General features: G+C 40.8%; 1 protein-coding gene across 11 annotated transcripts in view; it reads right to left on the bottom strand.

The window, feature by feature from the left end:
- SULF1 (sulfatase 1) overlaps window positions 1-15,425 on the bottom strand; it is a 167,679-nt gene that overhangs the window by 66,358 nt on the left and 85,896 nt on the right. For 10 of the 11 annotated variants that reach the window (XM_061600850.1, XM_061600816.1, XM_061600825.1 and 7 more), the window contains 2 exons: window positions 10,348-10,583; window positions 5,322-5,561 (listed from right to left, as the gene is read on the bottom strand). In XM_061600850.1, the coding sequence (XP_061456834.1) occupies window positions 5,322-5,561; window positions 10,348-10,519 (412 nt within the window). In that variant the 5' untranslated portion in view covers window positions 10,520-10,583. Of the gene's footprint in view, window positions 1-5,321; window positions 5,562-9,491; window positions 9,646-10,347; window positions 10,584-15,425 lie in introns of those variants that run through there. The other variant, XM_061600875.1, reaches the window with a different exon arrangement.

Below are 15,425 nucleotides of genomic sequence, written 5' to 3'. Positions count from 1 at the left end.
GATAACAGTTACTTCTCCAAACTTGCAGGCTTTATGGAAAACAACTAGAGACAGTAATGCCCATGGGTCACAGCCCAACAGTCCGCAGCCTGGGGGTCATTCTTGACTCCCAGCTGTCCATGGAGGCTCAGGTCTCGGCTGTGAGCCGGGCAGCATTGTATCAACTCCCTCTAATACAAAGGCTGAGCCCCTTCCTTCCAAACCATCTGCTCCCATTGGTGGTACATGCCCTGGTCTCCTCTCGCCTAGACTACTGTAATGCGCTCTACATGGGGTTACTCTTGAAAACAGTCTGGAAGCTGCAACTGGTACAGAATGAGGCGGCTCGCCTGATTAAGTGTAGCTGCCGGCGAGACCACATCACTCCAGTGCTGAAGGAGTTGCACTGGTTACCAGTTGCTTTCCGGGCCCAATTCAAGGTGTTGGTTTTGACCTTTAAAACCCTGCACGGTTTTGGCCCAGTCTATCTGGAAGAGCACCTCCAGCATCATCAATGTTGCCGCACAACAAGATCAGCCTCAAAAGACCTTCTCTCTGTCCCACCAGTTAAAACAGCTAGACTGGTGAGAACTAGGGAGAGAGCTTTTTCAATTGTGGCACCCACTCTGTGGAACTCCCTCCCAAATGACATCCGCCATGCCCCCTCCATGATGAGCTTCTGCCGGACCTTGAAAACCTGGCTCTTCAGGCAGGCTTTGGGGGCGGGTTAGGTTTTAGTCTTATTGTTGGAATTTTAAGGTTTTAATGTGAATTATATGTTTTTATGTTGTACGTCGCCCAGAGTGGCTGGTAAACCAGCCAGATGGGCGACTAATAACTTTAATACATAATAATAACAACAACAACAATAATAATGTGTCTGATTTCCAAGGAGACCCTTTAACTGCAACACTCCAAAACATAGCTCTGCAGTTCTCATAATTGAGAGACTGTCAGAGACAATCACAGGCACAACCCTTTCCAACAAGTACATGCATAGAAAAAGGAAGGACTTGTAGAAGCCACTCCATGTCCCAAACACCCATGTTTAGCCTGCTCCAACTATTTGCTGCGACATGACGACTCTGGCATACAGAGGTACCCCTGCCCATTTCAACTGAGTGCCTTATGTAAAATTAGAGAACACGTGCTACTCTGAATTAAAACGTGTGTGAAGCAGAAGTCTTCAGTATCTGAACTACTGTAGTACAGTATATGAGGTCATCAAGGATGTTTATTTATTTAAGAAAATGTATTATCTCACTCTCCTAGTGTAAAATCACAGTTCAGAGATAATCACTTGCATACAGGAAGTATACTCTAGATTGAAAGGGTATCTATTATTTTGAGGAGGCTTTCAAAGAAGAATAGGAGAAAAGAATGGGTCTTCTGGAGATTTTTGGGTGGAGCACTCGGTATATTGGTTTCTACCAATGAAAATATACAGTGCAAAGAATGCTGGCCTTGCTGCTATACTCACAAAGGAGTGTGGCCACTGGCGATGAGAGCAAAGACCGTAGCCAGAAGACTGTGCTCATTTTTGAGGCTTTTTTCTCATCAGGAGATGACCTGCTGGTTGTTATTGACAAGTACTCCCAATACCCTCAAGTGGAGCCTGCAAAATCAAAGTCTGCTAAAGCCGTTATCCCCAACTTGGGAAAAAATGTTTTCTATACTTGGAATCCCAGGCACACAAAAATAGACAATGGCCCATCCTTTTCCAAGGCTAATTTGCACACTTTGTACCTAATGCAGGTTTCATCTCACAGAAAAATAAGATCTTGTTGGGCATAAGTACAGAACCACACCACACAGAACAAAGGCTCATGTTCCAGTTGCAGTAACGTTCTACAGCAGAGGATGGGAACTGGACCCAGCAAGAGGGCAGGAACCTTATTTCCCCTTGTGGGCCAACTTTGAGAGGTGGGTGTGGCCACCCATCTGTCAATCACCTTAAGTCACAATGATGTCAGATGATGCATTTCACTTTGCCTGCACAGTCTGAAAGCAAACCACTGTGAACAAAGGCACAGTGCCTTTCAAGCACTGATGACCAGCTGATCAGTAGTGGTTGCAAAGTGCAAGGTTTTGCAGGCGACAATCATCATCTGATTAGTGGTGCTTGAAAAGCCTGGTGCCCTTGCAAGCATTGCCATGATTGGTGGTGTTTGCAAAACATTGTGCATCCTTGGCTGCACTAGGGAGTTTCTGATAGGTAACCCCCTAGTATAGCCAATTCCAGAATGTGAGAAGAGCCTGCTGGATCAAGCCAATGGCCTATCTCGTCCAACATCACTTTCTCACAGTGGCCAACCAGAGGCCAATGGGAAGCCCCAGAGCAGAACCTGAGCTCTCCCCACTTCCCAGCAACTGGCATCATTAAGAGGCATACTGCCTATGCAACACTTAAACCCAATCACCAGAATACTCTCCTCTGCCACAAGCTGAATGAGAAAGTTAACATCATAACAGAGAAAAGAAACTGTGCAGCCACCAGAAATTCTTATCATTTCAAGGTCTTTCAGGAACAGTTTGCTAAGGAAGAAAGAGATGTACAGCCATTCAGCAACCAGGTAACCAAGAAAACAGAGCATGCCAACAGAATAAAACAAACAACAATACCCGTCAAGACCAAGGCATGCATGAAAGTACTTGGGGGACTATTTTTGCAGAGCAGAGTTTATATAACATAGCAACTGAATGTAGCTGTTGAGTGCATTTTAAGTAGAAGAATGCAAGCTGGGAGGGATAGAATACCATAGAGAAAGAGATGTAGAAGGACTGGGGGGGGGGAACTTGTGCCTGGAGAATACTGGCTATGAGACTGACCTATAAAGCCCTGGTATGAAACTCACTTCTGCCATGAATCCCATAGCTGGCCTTAGCCAAGCCACTTTATTTCATTCTCTCACCTGCAATAACATTTACCTTCCTTATCCGGTTGTGTGATGGTTATAACAACATCATGTATGGTAAGCATTTTAAACACTCTCAAGTACTGTACAACATTAGAAGAGACTACTGCAGTTTTGTTCTATAAAAGCTCTGTTAGTGTTTGAATTAAATACTAAGAGGCATACTACCTATAAAACATTCAAACCCAATTACCAGAAGCAGTTCTTCATGATCATCTGTGCATATATAGTTATAAGTTTAGTCCAGGGGTAGCAAAAGAAATGTCCTCCAGATGTTGTTGGTGTTACAGTTCTCATCATCCCTGACCATTCACCATTCTGGCTCACTGGAGCTGGTTAGCCTGACCATTCCTGAACCAAAATAGCCTTGCTACAGTGATCTAAGACCTGGTAACCCTACCTCTAGATTACTATAATGCACTCTAGGTGGGGCTGCCCTTGAATGCAGTTCAGGGGCTGCAACGGATACAGAATGACACTCTTCAGTTTTTGAGTGGTGTGTATGGTAGGAGTCATTACACCTATTCTGAGCAATCTGCACTGGTTGCCTTTGATCTATTGAATAGTCACTTGATTGCATTATCTTGCTGCTGTTTGGAGCAGATGACCTGGTTTCAGAGTTTAATAGCATTGTCCTTTATGTTATTATCTGTAAACAGCACTGCGATTTTTTTTAGTGAAGAAAATTTTATAAATGAAATAATAAAGTAAGTGAATATTTTCATGATTGATGCATGACCAAAAATTATACCAGCAAAGACAACACCGAATAGAAACCTAATAGTGACCTAGTAAATAGTTCTGTGCCTAAATTGGCCTGCTTCATATAATACAGTGCTACATATAAACTATCTGTTATATTAATAAGTGTTTTTTCTACACAGTACAGCATGTATGCTAAGAAGATTCCATTGCACTCAGGCCAGTTTTAATCATACAAGCAAATTCCTTCAACCAAAATAAGACTTTTGTTTGTGTGCTTAGAATTAGCCTGAACCATGTTGGAGCTGATTTCTAAAGGGCTTCCCACACAGAAGGCATCTGTGTGGTACGTTTTACTCAGTGACAGCCATGCAGGCAATATAATGCATGAAACAGGTCCCAACTACAAAGTGAAATTTTCCTATCGGCATAACTCTGTTATAAAACAGAAAAGCCTTCATGCATAGCCATAAATCCCACTGTTAATCAAAAGCAACTCAATGCTGCCTTAGAAAAGTATTCAACCGTTTATCACAGGAGGGAAAAGCAAGACAAATGAAATTGGAAATGATTTTATCAGATTCATGCGACACATCTATATTAATCCTTATTCAATAATGTACCATTGACTTTGCAGCATAATCATGTGTGTGGACAGTTTCAGATTTGTGATCTCAAGTATTTCCCCCTCTACAAGTTCAGCCACTAGCAAAAACCTTGACAAAGTGGTGAGTACAGGAGGACCCTTCTTAAACGTGCAAGTAAGCACATTTATTTGGACATGACTAAAAGCACATATGGTGGTTACAATGTGGTTGAGACATAACACAAAACAATTTCAAAACAGTGAATCAGACTCTACAGTCCAAATTAAAAATAAATCAATTTTGTCTGACCTTTTGACATCTTTCCACAATATAAATGCTTCTTTGCAATTATACTGTTTGTCACTGTCCTTAAGTATGTAAGAGGTGCCTTGCTAGATCAGACCAAAAGGTCCATATAGAACAGTAGTTCTTTTCCAACAATGGCCAGCCAGATGCTTCCAGCAATACATAAATGTAGCACCCCTCACCTGCCTATCCCCTGAATCTAGCACTCAAGAGCTATGCTGCCTCTGATGGCTAACAGCAAGGCCCTCCAGATGTTGTTAGACTCTAACTCCCATCAGTCCCAGGCTACATGGCCAGTGGTCAGGGATATCAGAGCTGGAGTCCAACAACATCTGGAGAGCCAAAGGGTCCCCAACCCTGGTTCACAGCCATTGATATGTCTATTCTATGAACCTGTCTAATCCTTGAAAATGTTTTAGGTGAGGAAGGGAGAATCTGTGGCCCTCCAGATATTGCTGGACTCCAGCTCCCATCATCCCCAGGCAGCATAACCAATGGTCATGGGTGATGGGAGGTGCAGTCTAACAATACCTGGAGAGTTACAGGTTATCCATCCCTGGTTTAGGCCTTTAATCATACAGCACTCTCTCACTCTGCTCTACAAATATAGTGCAATACAAAGTTACCACTGTATTTATTTATTACATTTATGTCCCTTCAGTAGAACAATGAATCCCATCCAGGCAACAAGACCCAGCTCTTGTGTCAGCAAGGTTGATGTGCCATGTGCTGTGCTTTCCAACAGTAACCCTGGTGGCATTTTAAAATGCATCAATAGCTAGGAGGCAAACTGCTTTTATCAAAGGTTTAAAAGAAAGAAAAAAACTCTTACCAGTCCTATATCCAGTGTTGTTGAGATACACCGCAAACGTACGTGGTTCGTGTGTTGCTTGCCAGGACGGGGAAGAGCAATTCTCATTGTTGGTATAGATGTTGTGGTTATGAACATATTTTCCTGTCAACATTGAAGAACGAGATGGACAGCACATTGGGGTAGTTACAAATGCATTGACAAAACTGGCACCCCCATTCTCCATTATCTTCCTGGTTTTATTCATCACTTGCAACGAGCCTAAAAAACAAAAGCAACTATGTCAGAAATATTGTTTTATTGCACATTAGCAAAGTCAGTCAGAACTCATACAATGAGTCCATGTTCCCGTGGCATTACCTTCAAGGTCTGTATACCAATGTGGATCTCTCATCTATACATATGCTAAGTTCTATTTTCACCTAAATTAAACATTTAATTTCACCAAAAGCAGCTACAGAAGGTGTAGAGTGCAGCTGCTGAGGGGGATTACTTGATCATGAGGCTCAGGCTCTATCTAACATTCTGAAACCTTTCACTCGTGCAATCATAGAGGTTTTCACATAGATGGATGTGAAAGTTGGACAGTGAAAAAAGCTGATAAGAGAAAAATCAACTCATTTGAAATGTGGTGTTGGAGGAGAGCTTTGCAAATTCCATGGACTGCGAAAAAGACAAATAATGGGGTGTTAGAACAAATTAAACCAGAACCATCACTAGAAGCTAAAATGATGAAACTGAGGTTATTATACTTTGGACACATCATGAGAAGACATGATTCACTAGAAAAGACAATAATGCTGGGAAAAACAGAAGGGAGTGGAAAAAGAGGAAAGCCAAACAAGAGATGGATTGATTCCATAAAGGAAGCCACAGACCTGAACTTACAAGATCTGAACAGGGTGGTTTATAACATGCTATTGGAGGTTGCCGATTCATAGGGTTACCATAAGTCACAATCGACTTGAAGGCACATAACAGCAACACAGTACCAAAAAAAATTCATTTTATAAAAAAGAGTTTAGTCTTCGGGAAGATATAAAGAGCTCCTTCACATCTCATGGTAAATCATAGTTAAAAATAAAAGTATGGTTTACTGCAAACCAGCAGCTTGTTGCTCAATCATGTCCACTTTGCTCCTTCCTTTCCCCCACTGGGAGGGAACGACAGTGCTGACTTGGCGTTATGAGCAAACCAGCACTTGTAATTTGTTTCTTCCTTCATTTCTGCTCATGGTTGGTTTGGAAAGAAACAAGCCATGAGTGCTGGTTCACACTAAAAGCCAAGTCAGCACTGTGGTTTGTTTCCTCTAGGTTGGAGAATGTAGGAGTGAGGTTGTGAGACTGACCAGCATTCTGCAGTTTGCTGTCCATTTGTGGTAAACCATGCTTTATTTTTAACTATGACTTACTATAACATGCAAACAAGCTCAAAGAAACATGAAACTGTACATTGGGCTTAAATTGAAAGAAGTGAACACTCAAAGTTATGTAACCCTCTACAACGGAGCTCCCTGTGGGATCCCTGGCCTGGAACAGATTCCTTTTCTGGTCTGTCGAAATCACTGTAGGGGCTGAGAGGTTCTCTCTGAGGAGACTGGAAAGAGGGTGAAGAGACTGAGATTACAGAGGAGGGGGAGTAAACAGGAAGTATCCAGAGAAGACCACTACTGACTTGTGCACTCCTAGAGAAGCACTGATTCAGTAGCAGCTCCACTGCCAAGGTGTGTGCCAGAGCCTGAGACCTAACCTTCATCTCAAGACTGTGTGCACTAGAGCCAGTGACAGGTCTGAGACACTCTGCATGCTCACCTTTGCATTACCCCATTATTGGGCTTCATTTTACCAGGTGCTGCAAACCACAGGAGGGGAAAATGTTCTTACACTCAGATCCTGCTTGTGGGCTTCCCATGGGCACCTAGTTGGTCACTGTGTGAACAGGATGTTGGACTAGATGGGCCACTGGCCTGATCCATCAGGATCGTCATATCCTCTTATGCTATGTTCTTACTCCTATTGATTAGATTTTTCCTATAAAGTTATACAGCTACCTGAGTTCTTCCTCCCCCTTCCTTTCCCCTTTTCCCATCTCTGTTAAATAAGTCCTGGCTTTTATTTTCCCCATCACAACCATTCTATTAAGTTGGCCAGTGGTTGCTTCCTCTACCTCCTTTCAGGACGTGTGGGGGCTGGTAATATCTGCTCTATTTGGGGCTCTGGCATTCCCTCCCCCCCGCAGCTTGAACCCAGGTTCCATAGTTCTTCCTTCCACCACAGATGGGTTACTGGCAGGAAAAGTGGGCTTGCACAGCTAAACAAAAATAAATAAATACCAATACAGTCTGCATCTGTGGTGGAATTCCTTTTTAATACGTTTTAAAGCTTTTTTAAAAAATATGTTTTTAAAGATGTTTTGCTTTAATATTTTTTAAGGATGTTTTGTTTTAATGTATTTTAAAGTATTTTTTTATGATGTTTTAGAGTGGTTTTAGTGCTTTTGTTTGCTGCCGTGGGCTCCTACTGGGAGGAAGGGCAGGATATAAGTCTAATAAATAAATAAATACAATTTTATCAGCATGCAATCATAGAATAGTAGTTCTGTTATTACTAATCTATCTACTAAGAACTAATGTCATTAGAAATTTGTTCTCTTAAGTGTAAAACACAAATGGCCATTTAAAGCCAAGTTAAATGCAATTCTGCTATCTCCTGGAAAATGAAAACACTCTTCTGCTATAATGTTTTCTTTCATCAGCAGAACTGTAGTCCTTACTAGAGGCTAGATTGCCATGCCTTGTACATACAGGGAATCCCACAGTAAAGAGTAAAGTATTAGGTTTTGGCTTATGAACCTTAAAGTCAACAGATATTTAATTACGCATATGCCAAGCACTAGGGGAAAAAATGCAGTTAATTTTTAAACTTAGACACACACAGTGCAATGACAATCAGTCAGGGGTGAAATTTGCTTAGTGCATCAGACCAACTCAGGAGGCTCTCCTAGGCTGATGCTCCGAATCTGCCTTAATATTTTTAACATCCGCCTATTGCCTCCAAAAAAAAGTGTACACAAGTCCCACTAAATTCACTGTTCCCAAGTAAGTATGACCTATTCTCCAGAATAAAAATAAAACACTACACAACTGCATTGCTGCTCTCAGTTCAAAGAGAGACTTGAAAGACTTTGCAATGGAAAACCAAATTCTGTTTACAGCTTTGGAAAAAGCAATGGAGTAGCTGTACTCAGGGCTGCTCACAGATAAAAGGGTATGTTTCTAAGGGCCAGCAGGAGCCCAGACTCTACGCTTTCTTTTTTCTTTTCTTTTTTAAAGTAAACTCCTACGTGGTCTAGAAAAAAAAGATGTAGACCTGTGAAATAAGCTAGTCTGCTGCTCCAAGTCCCCACCCTTCCAGGTTTTTAGCTAGTAAAGTCACTCCAGAGAGAGAGAGAGAGAGAGAGAGAATGGACCAGGCTGGATCTTGAGAGGGACCCACATTGTTTAACGGCTGCTGCTGCCCCATTTACTCATGAGTTGCATGAGGCAAACAAGCTGATCCAGATGCAGCAGGTATCTGATCTTTGCCTTGTGCCTGGCAGCAGCAAGGAAGAGCAGAGGAATGAGGAAAAGGGACTCTCTCAACCCACCCCAACCCTGCCTCTCAGCTGCCAGCCTCCCGCTCCAGAGAGAGTGGAAAGTATGGGAGTATTTTACCCCTATCCTAGTCTAGACTACTGCCAAGACCGAAGATTCAGGTATATCGCCTCAAGAAACTGATTGCACTACTAAAGCTAAAACACCCACATTTACGGCCTGTAATGAAACATGAAAATTATTTATACATTAAAATACTTAAAATATTAAATTGGTACTTTTATCCAAGGCTTTATTCTGCTCCCAACATTTTCACTGACTTAATTGCCAGTAACAGTGGTATATCATTATGACTTGTAGCACCAGCAAATTGATAATTAGAAAAGCATGCATGGATCTCTGACCAGGAAAGATGGAGATATGTTTTTCTAATAACCTATTCATTGCTGCAACAAATCACAGTGAACACGTCATTAAAAACAGTGTACAAGTGTGCTGCTATTGAACAACATCCAGGGATTAAAACCATGTGCAATAGATAGGGGATGGAGATGCACATTACCATCTAAAGCACAAGAGCAATGTGAAGATGTGCTTACATTCACATCTAAATGGGAAATGTGCAATGTGATGTGAATTCAATTACAGGCATCCAGCCAAGGAACCTTCCTACACAGCATCCAAGTCATTCCAGGGAACTCTCAAAAGGAAGCCTGCTTGCATAGATGGATCTGCCTGGATAAAGTAGGTCTTCTGTTGGGGCAATAATATATAACAGGCATAAAAAGCCAAATTCAATAATAGCCTATATGATTTCAATATTCATTCTCAGCTTATTATGCTATTGTATGTAAACTGGACAAAATAACCAGTATAAAAGTAAAATATGAATACACACAAGAGAATATATCCACTGTGTGTGGTTAGTGCCATTATATAGCTTAGTCACTAGATGGCACTGGATTTAGTTGTATCTGGGTGGAGTCAGGAGTTTCCTTCTTATGGCCATTTGTTGGGGAAAGGCAATAAAGTTCTAGTCTAGTTTTCTGAGTGGAGTTTCCATGATACACTATTTCAAATGCTTAAATGCTGTAGAAAAATTATTAGCAAAAATTGACTGCTGTTGACAGGCAGCTTCCTGCTTTTCCAAAGAGGACTTGCTGCACACAATGTTAGAAAGTGTTTCATTTAATCAGAGGTAGCTGAATATTAACATATATTGATTCTGCAATGTACCTCTCAGCCAAATGGGAATCAATTAAGACATATCAAATGCAGTGAGAAAATGGATGTAATTTTTCCCCTTGAAACAGGATTTACAAATCTGTCAAGTAAATATAATAAAGTGCAGGAAAAGCAAATATGTTAAGGATCATTTACAGAGAAGAAAGTGATCTTTAAAAAACTACTAAAGACGATTGAGTGAAATTATGCTGTAAATCATAACAGACTCACCGAGCTCCACATCTTGGTCATCTGTGAGTACAAGGATAATGTTTGGCCTGATATTTTTTCGCTCCTGCTGTACACGTCCTCGGAACCTTGGGGATTTGACGGTAGTACAGTGGCTCCTTAACAGTTCAGTGCCAAGCACAGTCCACATAAATGCAATGCAATAATGATTCATTGTATCTGTCCAATACTGCAGTTAAACCCTTGTGCAAATGTTTCTGTTCCTTAATATTCAGGTTCTGGAGAATGAAATAGAGAGGGAGGGGAAAGAAATTGAGCAAGTGACAGAGAAACAAACCATTAAAGTTCAAGTCTTAAGCCAAAAAAAGCAAAAAACTGCATGAAGAAAAAGTGATAGACCAGCTGAGTCAGATATGGTTAGGCTTCAAGCCGCGACTCATGTACCAAGTTAGTAGTAAATTCCATTGAACTCAGTGAAGCACACATTTGATTAAATATACATAGGCCAGAACAGAAAGCTGGTTTTGCAGCTTGACATGGCTTTTTGAAAATAAAATATTTTCTTCAGCCCTGCTCTTTGTTTACCCTCTCCAAGTTTTAGGGCTAGCTGTCTTTTGTGTTTTCTGTTACGTTATGAAAATACTTCAGCTTTGTTGACAGCACAATTTAAAAACAAACAGAACTCTCCATCATTAAATTGATCCAATAAAAAGTATTTTAAGCTTCTTTAGGAAAAGCCCTCTGAAAGAGCTATGCAAACCCATAACCTTTTGATTCTCTGTTCAAAAATAAGTCTCGTGTAGTATAGTAGACATCCTTTCCCAGGAGCACTGAAAGTGAGAAGCCAATTAAACCCTTTTCTTCATAAATACTTTAATTTAAATGAGTACTTGCCCTCATGGTTGGCAAGACTAAGGTTTTCTTGGGAAAAACCAGCAAAATTAATGTGCTGGCCTTCTTCACTTCTACAAACATGATTACGTTTCTTCAAATCTTTTTTATTTAAGAGCATTAAAGTCCCAAAGTACCAGCAAAATAGCAGAGCTGTTTTAGATCAACTCACCTGCACTTAGAGACAAAGACATGGCTGTTGGCTGTAATTTGGAACATTATTTGATGCTACTCCATTTCTATTTTGCAACTTAATAGAGAGCTCCTATTAAGTGACAGTCCAGATTATATCCCGGTCTTTCATCAATCAGCAGAGGGGTTGAGTGCATCATCTATAATGCACAACAACTCTAACCAAGCCCTTGTTCCCAATTCTCCATTTCCAGATTCTGCTCACTGAGCCTATCAGAACCCCTTTCTCAGTGGCTGTCAGTCAAACAGCCTCACTATTGTAAGCCCTAATGCAACCTCAGGAGGGGTCTCTTTGCTGCGGCAGACTTAAACCCACAGCAGAAAATGATTGATGGGCCTTGTGACTAAACGGGTTAGCCATTTACACTTTAGCATTCTCTGGCCTGTTGACAGAAGCTCCACATCAAGAGGTGGAAACTTGCGATAATGCTAACTTGTTTTAGAGCTTAACTGGCTATATATTTTTATGTCAAAATACACACAGGGCTTGATGGCAGACAAAATTACAGGAGGCTTGTTCCATGGGAAAGTCTGCTTGGAAAAGACACAACACCAGCCTTAATGAGAATGGAACACAACTCATCAGACAATCAGTACTCCCACACCTGAGACTTCATATTTAGACATGCAACATTAACTAGTAGGAGATAAACCAGCAGAACTAATTAAATGGAAGCATAGCACAGCAGAGAAGGAGGGAGTGGTGGGAATGGTCCCATTACTCATTCCAAAACACAAAGGAGGGATGCAATTCCTTGGGGAGAAATTTGACACAGACCACCAGCAATATATTCTCTCTCTATAAATCTTTTAAATACTGGATTCTTCTTTCTTCTCTCACACACCCAATACTTGAAGCTTCACAACATATCCTACAGTGTCATGCACTTCACTCTTCAGGAGATAATTGCACTAGGAGTGTGTGAAGGCATTTAAAAAAACAACACCAAGCGTCTGTAAGCAAAGAAATACCAGCCTCATTGTCTGTGCATAAACATTCCAATCTCTGATTGACATCACAGCAACCTAAAGGCAGGATGCTGGAGGATTCAGCATGCTAAGTTAATGCCATTGCCCTGACTGCATGACATTCAGATAAGCAGACTGGAAGTCAGTAATTAGTTTGGGCTGTTTTTTTTAAAAAAATGTTTTAGTTCCTATCTATTTGCTCAGGCTCATATAAGATAGAAGAGGTTGGAGAACAGGATTATTGAGGAAATAAGTATTTTCTTGCCTAATACAGCACCGTCACTTGCACTTGGTGAAACAGCTAAACAGACATTTCTCCTGGGGTTCCTCCTTAAAGCACAAACCGTGGACTTCTCTCACATAAACCCAAAGGAAGAACATGTGGGAGTAAAAACAGAAATTTTTAATTTATTTATTAGATTTATATCCCGCCCTTCCCCCCAGCAGGAGCCCAGGGCAGCATTTCCTGAATCAGCTGTACTGCCTAGAAAAGTTTTTCAGATAATGTTGTACCAGAAAAGATGGCCTTTCCAGATGCACTAAAGTAAACACTGGTCACAATATGGTTTAACAGTCCCAGGTTTGACAGGGCCCTGGGTAAAGTGATCTCCAGTGGGTCCCCTCATCCATCACTAAACCCCAGCAGGCATATCTGGTGATGGCAGCAGCAAGATGGACAACTGGATCCAGTCTCCATTTTAATTTCCCACAATGCACTCAAAGCAGCATTGCTCTGAAGCATTATGGGCCATTTAAATGGCAACTAGGCACAGTTACCCAGTTAGCTGCACCTGGCCAGCAGGCATACAAGTCACCTGGCATCTTCCACGCTAGGGTGGTGAGATGCATTCTATATCTATTTAAATTATAGTAAATTATTTCGAAGCCTGCACTTCCGCATATAAATTAACTTATGCAAAGTTTATGCAAATTACCCTCCACTAAGGTTTATGAGTTGTTACTACAGGTCACTGGCAACCCACTCCAACCACTATTAGTATTTAGAATGCGGACACCTTTGTGTGTGAGTGATAAAGTGACAATTCTGAGCATGCGATTAAAAAAAATATATTTTTTTAAAAAATCAATTTGTATTGAAGCACTTTTGTACTTAGGCCTGCTGCATGATTACATTATAACTTATTTCTTTAAAAGGTAGGCTAGAAAGTGTTCAGTGCTAATTAAAAGAGTGGCTAAAAAGGAAATATGGTGCTAAAGTAATGCTAACTAGGAGAATTATTTTTTAAAAAATCAGTTATTAAATTTGCACTGTCACATATTTTAGTTAATGAGCTACTGCACAGATGCTTCAATATTTAAAAATATATATTAAAAGGGCATTTTAGCAGCAATAAAAATGTCCATTTAAAAAACAATGCTGATAAAAATGACAGACAAAAAAAGAAAAAATGAGACGTGAAAGGTGTGTTTTGGATGTGGATGCATGGCTATAGGGTAACCCACCCAATACATCACTATCATGCCTCCTAAAAAAGACAGAGGAGTGATCTACACATATGGAAATTGTGTTGTTTTTTAAAAAAAGGTAAGACACAGGAGAAAAAAACCAGGAGAACAACAATTTCCCCCGTAAAAAGTTAATTAAATTGTGGCTATACCAAAGCAAGCAGCTGATGGGAAAGCACCCAAAAAGAATTCACATAGAAAGCCGCACAAGGAATTTTGTCTTGGTCTTAACTGCATCAGTCAATGTGGGAATTAAGAAGCTGATTACAAGAGCCTGAAGAGTAGAGACTGGGATGTCTAGCACACTAACTCAAATCAACAGACATCTAGCAACCACATTTGCTAAACTATTTAACTAATTTCTTTTTAAAAACTCATTGCAAGACTAGAGCTCATGAGTTGACAAACCAGGATGTGAACTCACATAAATCAGTGGGGTATGAGTGGTTAGAGGACCAGATTAGGACTAGGGAGACCCAGCTTAAAACCTCCACTCTGCCATGAAACTCAGTGGGTGACCAGATCACTATCCTCCTATCCCAACCTACCTCAGAGAGTTTTGAGAGTAAAATGGGATTTCCAAGATGGAAATCAAGTCACCTTGATTCCTTTGGTAAAAAAGGTGGGGAAAGACTGTAGCTCTGTGACAGAGAATCTGTCTTGCATGCAGAAGGTCCCTTCAGCATCTCCAAGTAGGGCTAGGAATTTCCTCTCTCTGAAACCCTGGCAAACTGCTGCCAGTAAGTGTAGACAATACTGAATTAGATGGACCTATGATCTGACTCAGAATAAAACAGCCTCCTATGTTCCTACGATATAAATGTAATGAGTGAGGGTGAGAGTGCATGTGCATGTGTGTGCGTGTGTACACACATTTCAGAATCATGGTAGCAGGCCACGCCTCTAACTTCTGTTCAAGTTCTACATCAAGGGTTCTTAAACGGGTCCATGGACCACAAGTGGTCTATGAGCTTCATTCAGGTAGTCTATGCATTTGTTGTTGAAGACAGATGGCACACCCATTGCATTAATCATTCATATTGATTTTAATTGTACTCTTATTGCTTCTTTTATTTCTTATATTGTATTTTATTTATTAAAATTTGAATTCTATGGAATTCAGATTGTAATACTATCAAATACTATATAAGAAAGTACTATACAGTATACGAAAGAAGCCATAAAAATACAATTAAAGTCACACAGCACCTAGCACAGCACAATATGCTATAACAGGCAGAACAATCATTATGTGGTCCACCAAGACCCTCAGCAGTTTTCAAGTGGGGAAAATATTTTAGGAACCATTGGCCTAAATAGATTGTACAGACCTGTTGCACAAGCAGGCACCTTGGAAAAAACTGGGTTCCTAATGATGCAGAGAGGTGTCTAGGCACATACTGTGTTCTCTGTGCCCTCGAGCATTCATATTTGCATTTGGGGGAAAGCTGTAGTTCAGTGGTAGCGCATCTGCTATGCACTCTTATCTACTCGCTACATGCATTTCCATGTCCCCCTTGCACGAGCACTTCTTTCTTCAAAGGCCACCTTTTAAAAACCTGCCATCCTCTCACTGCCTGGCTTCTAGCTCCTGACGGAAA

The sequence above is a fragment of the Rhineura floridana genome, chromosome 1 (genome assembly GCF_030035675.1).
Source record: "Rhineura floridana isolate rRhiFlo1 chromosome 1, rRhiFlo1.hap2, whole genome shotgun sequence".
Taxonomy (NCBI): Eukaryota; Metazoa; Chordata; class Lepidosauria; order Squamata; family Rhineuridae; genus Rhineura; species Rhineura floridana.
This window is presented reverse-complemented; position numbering and strand designations above follow the sequence as displayed.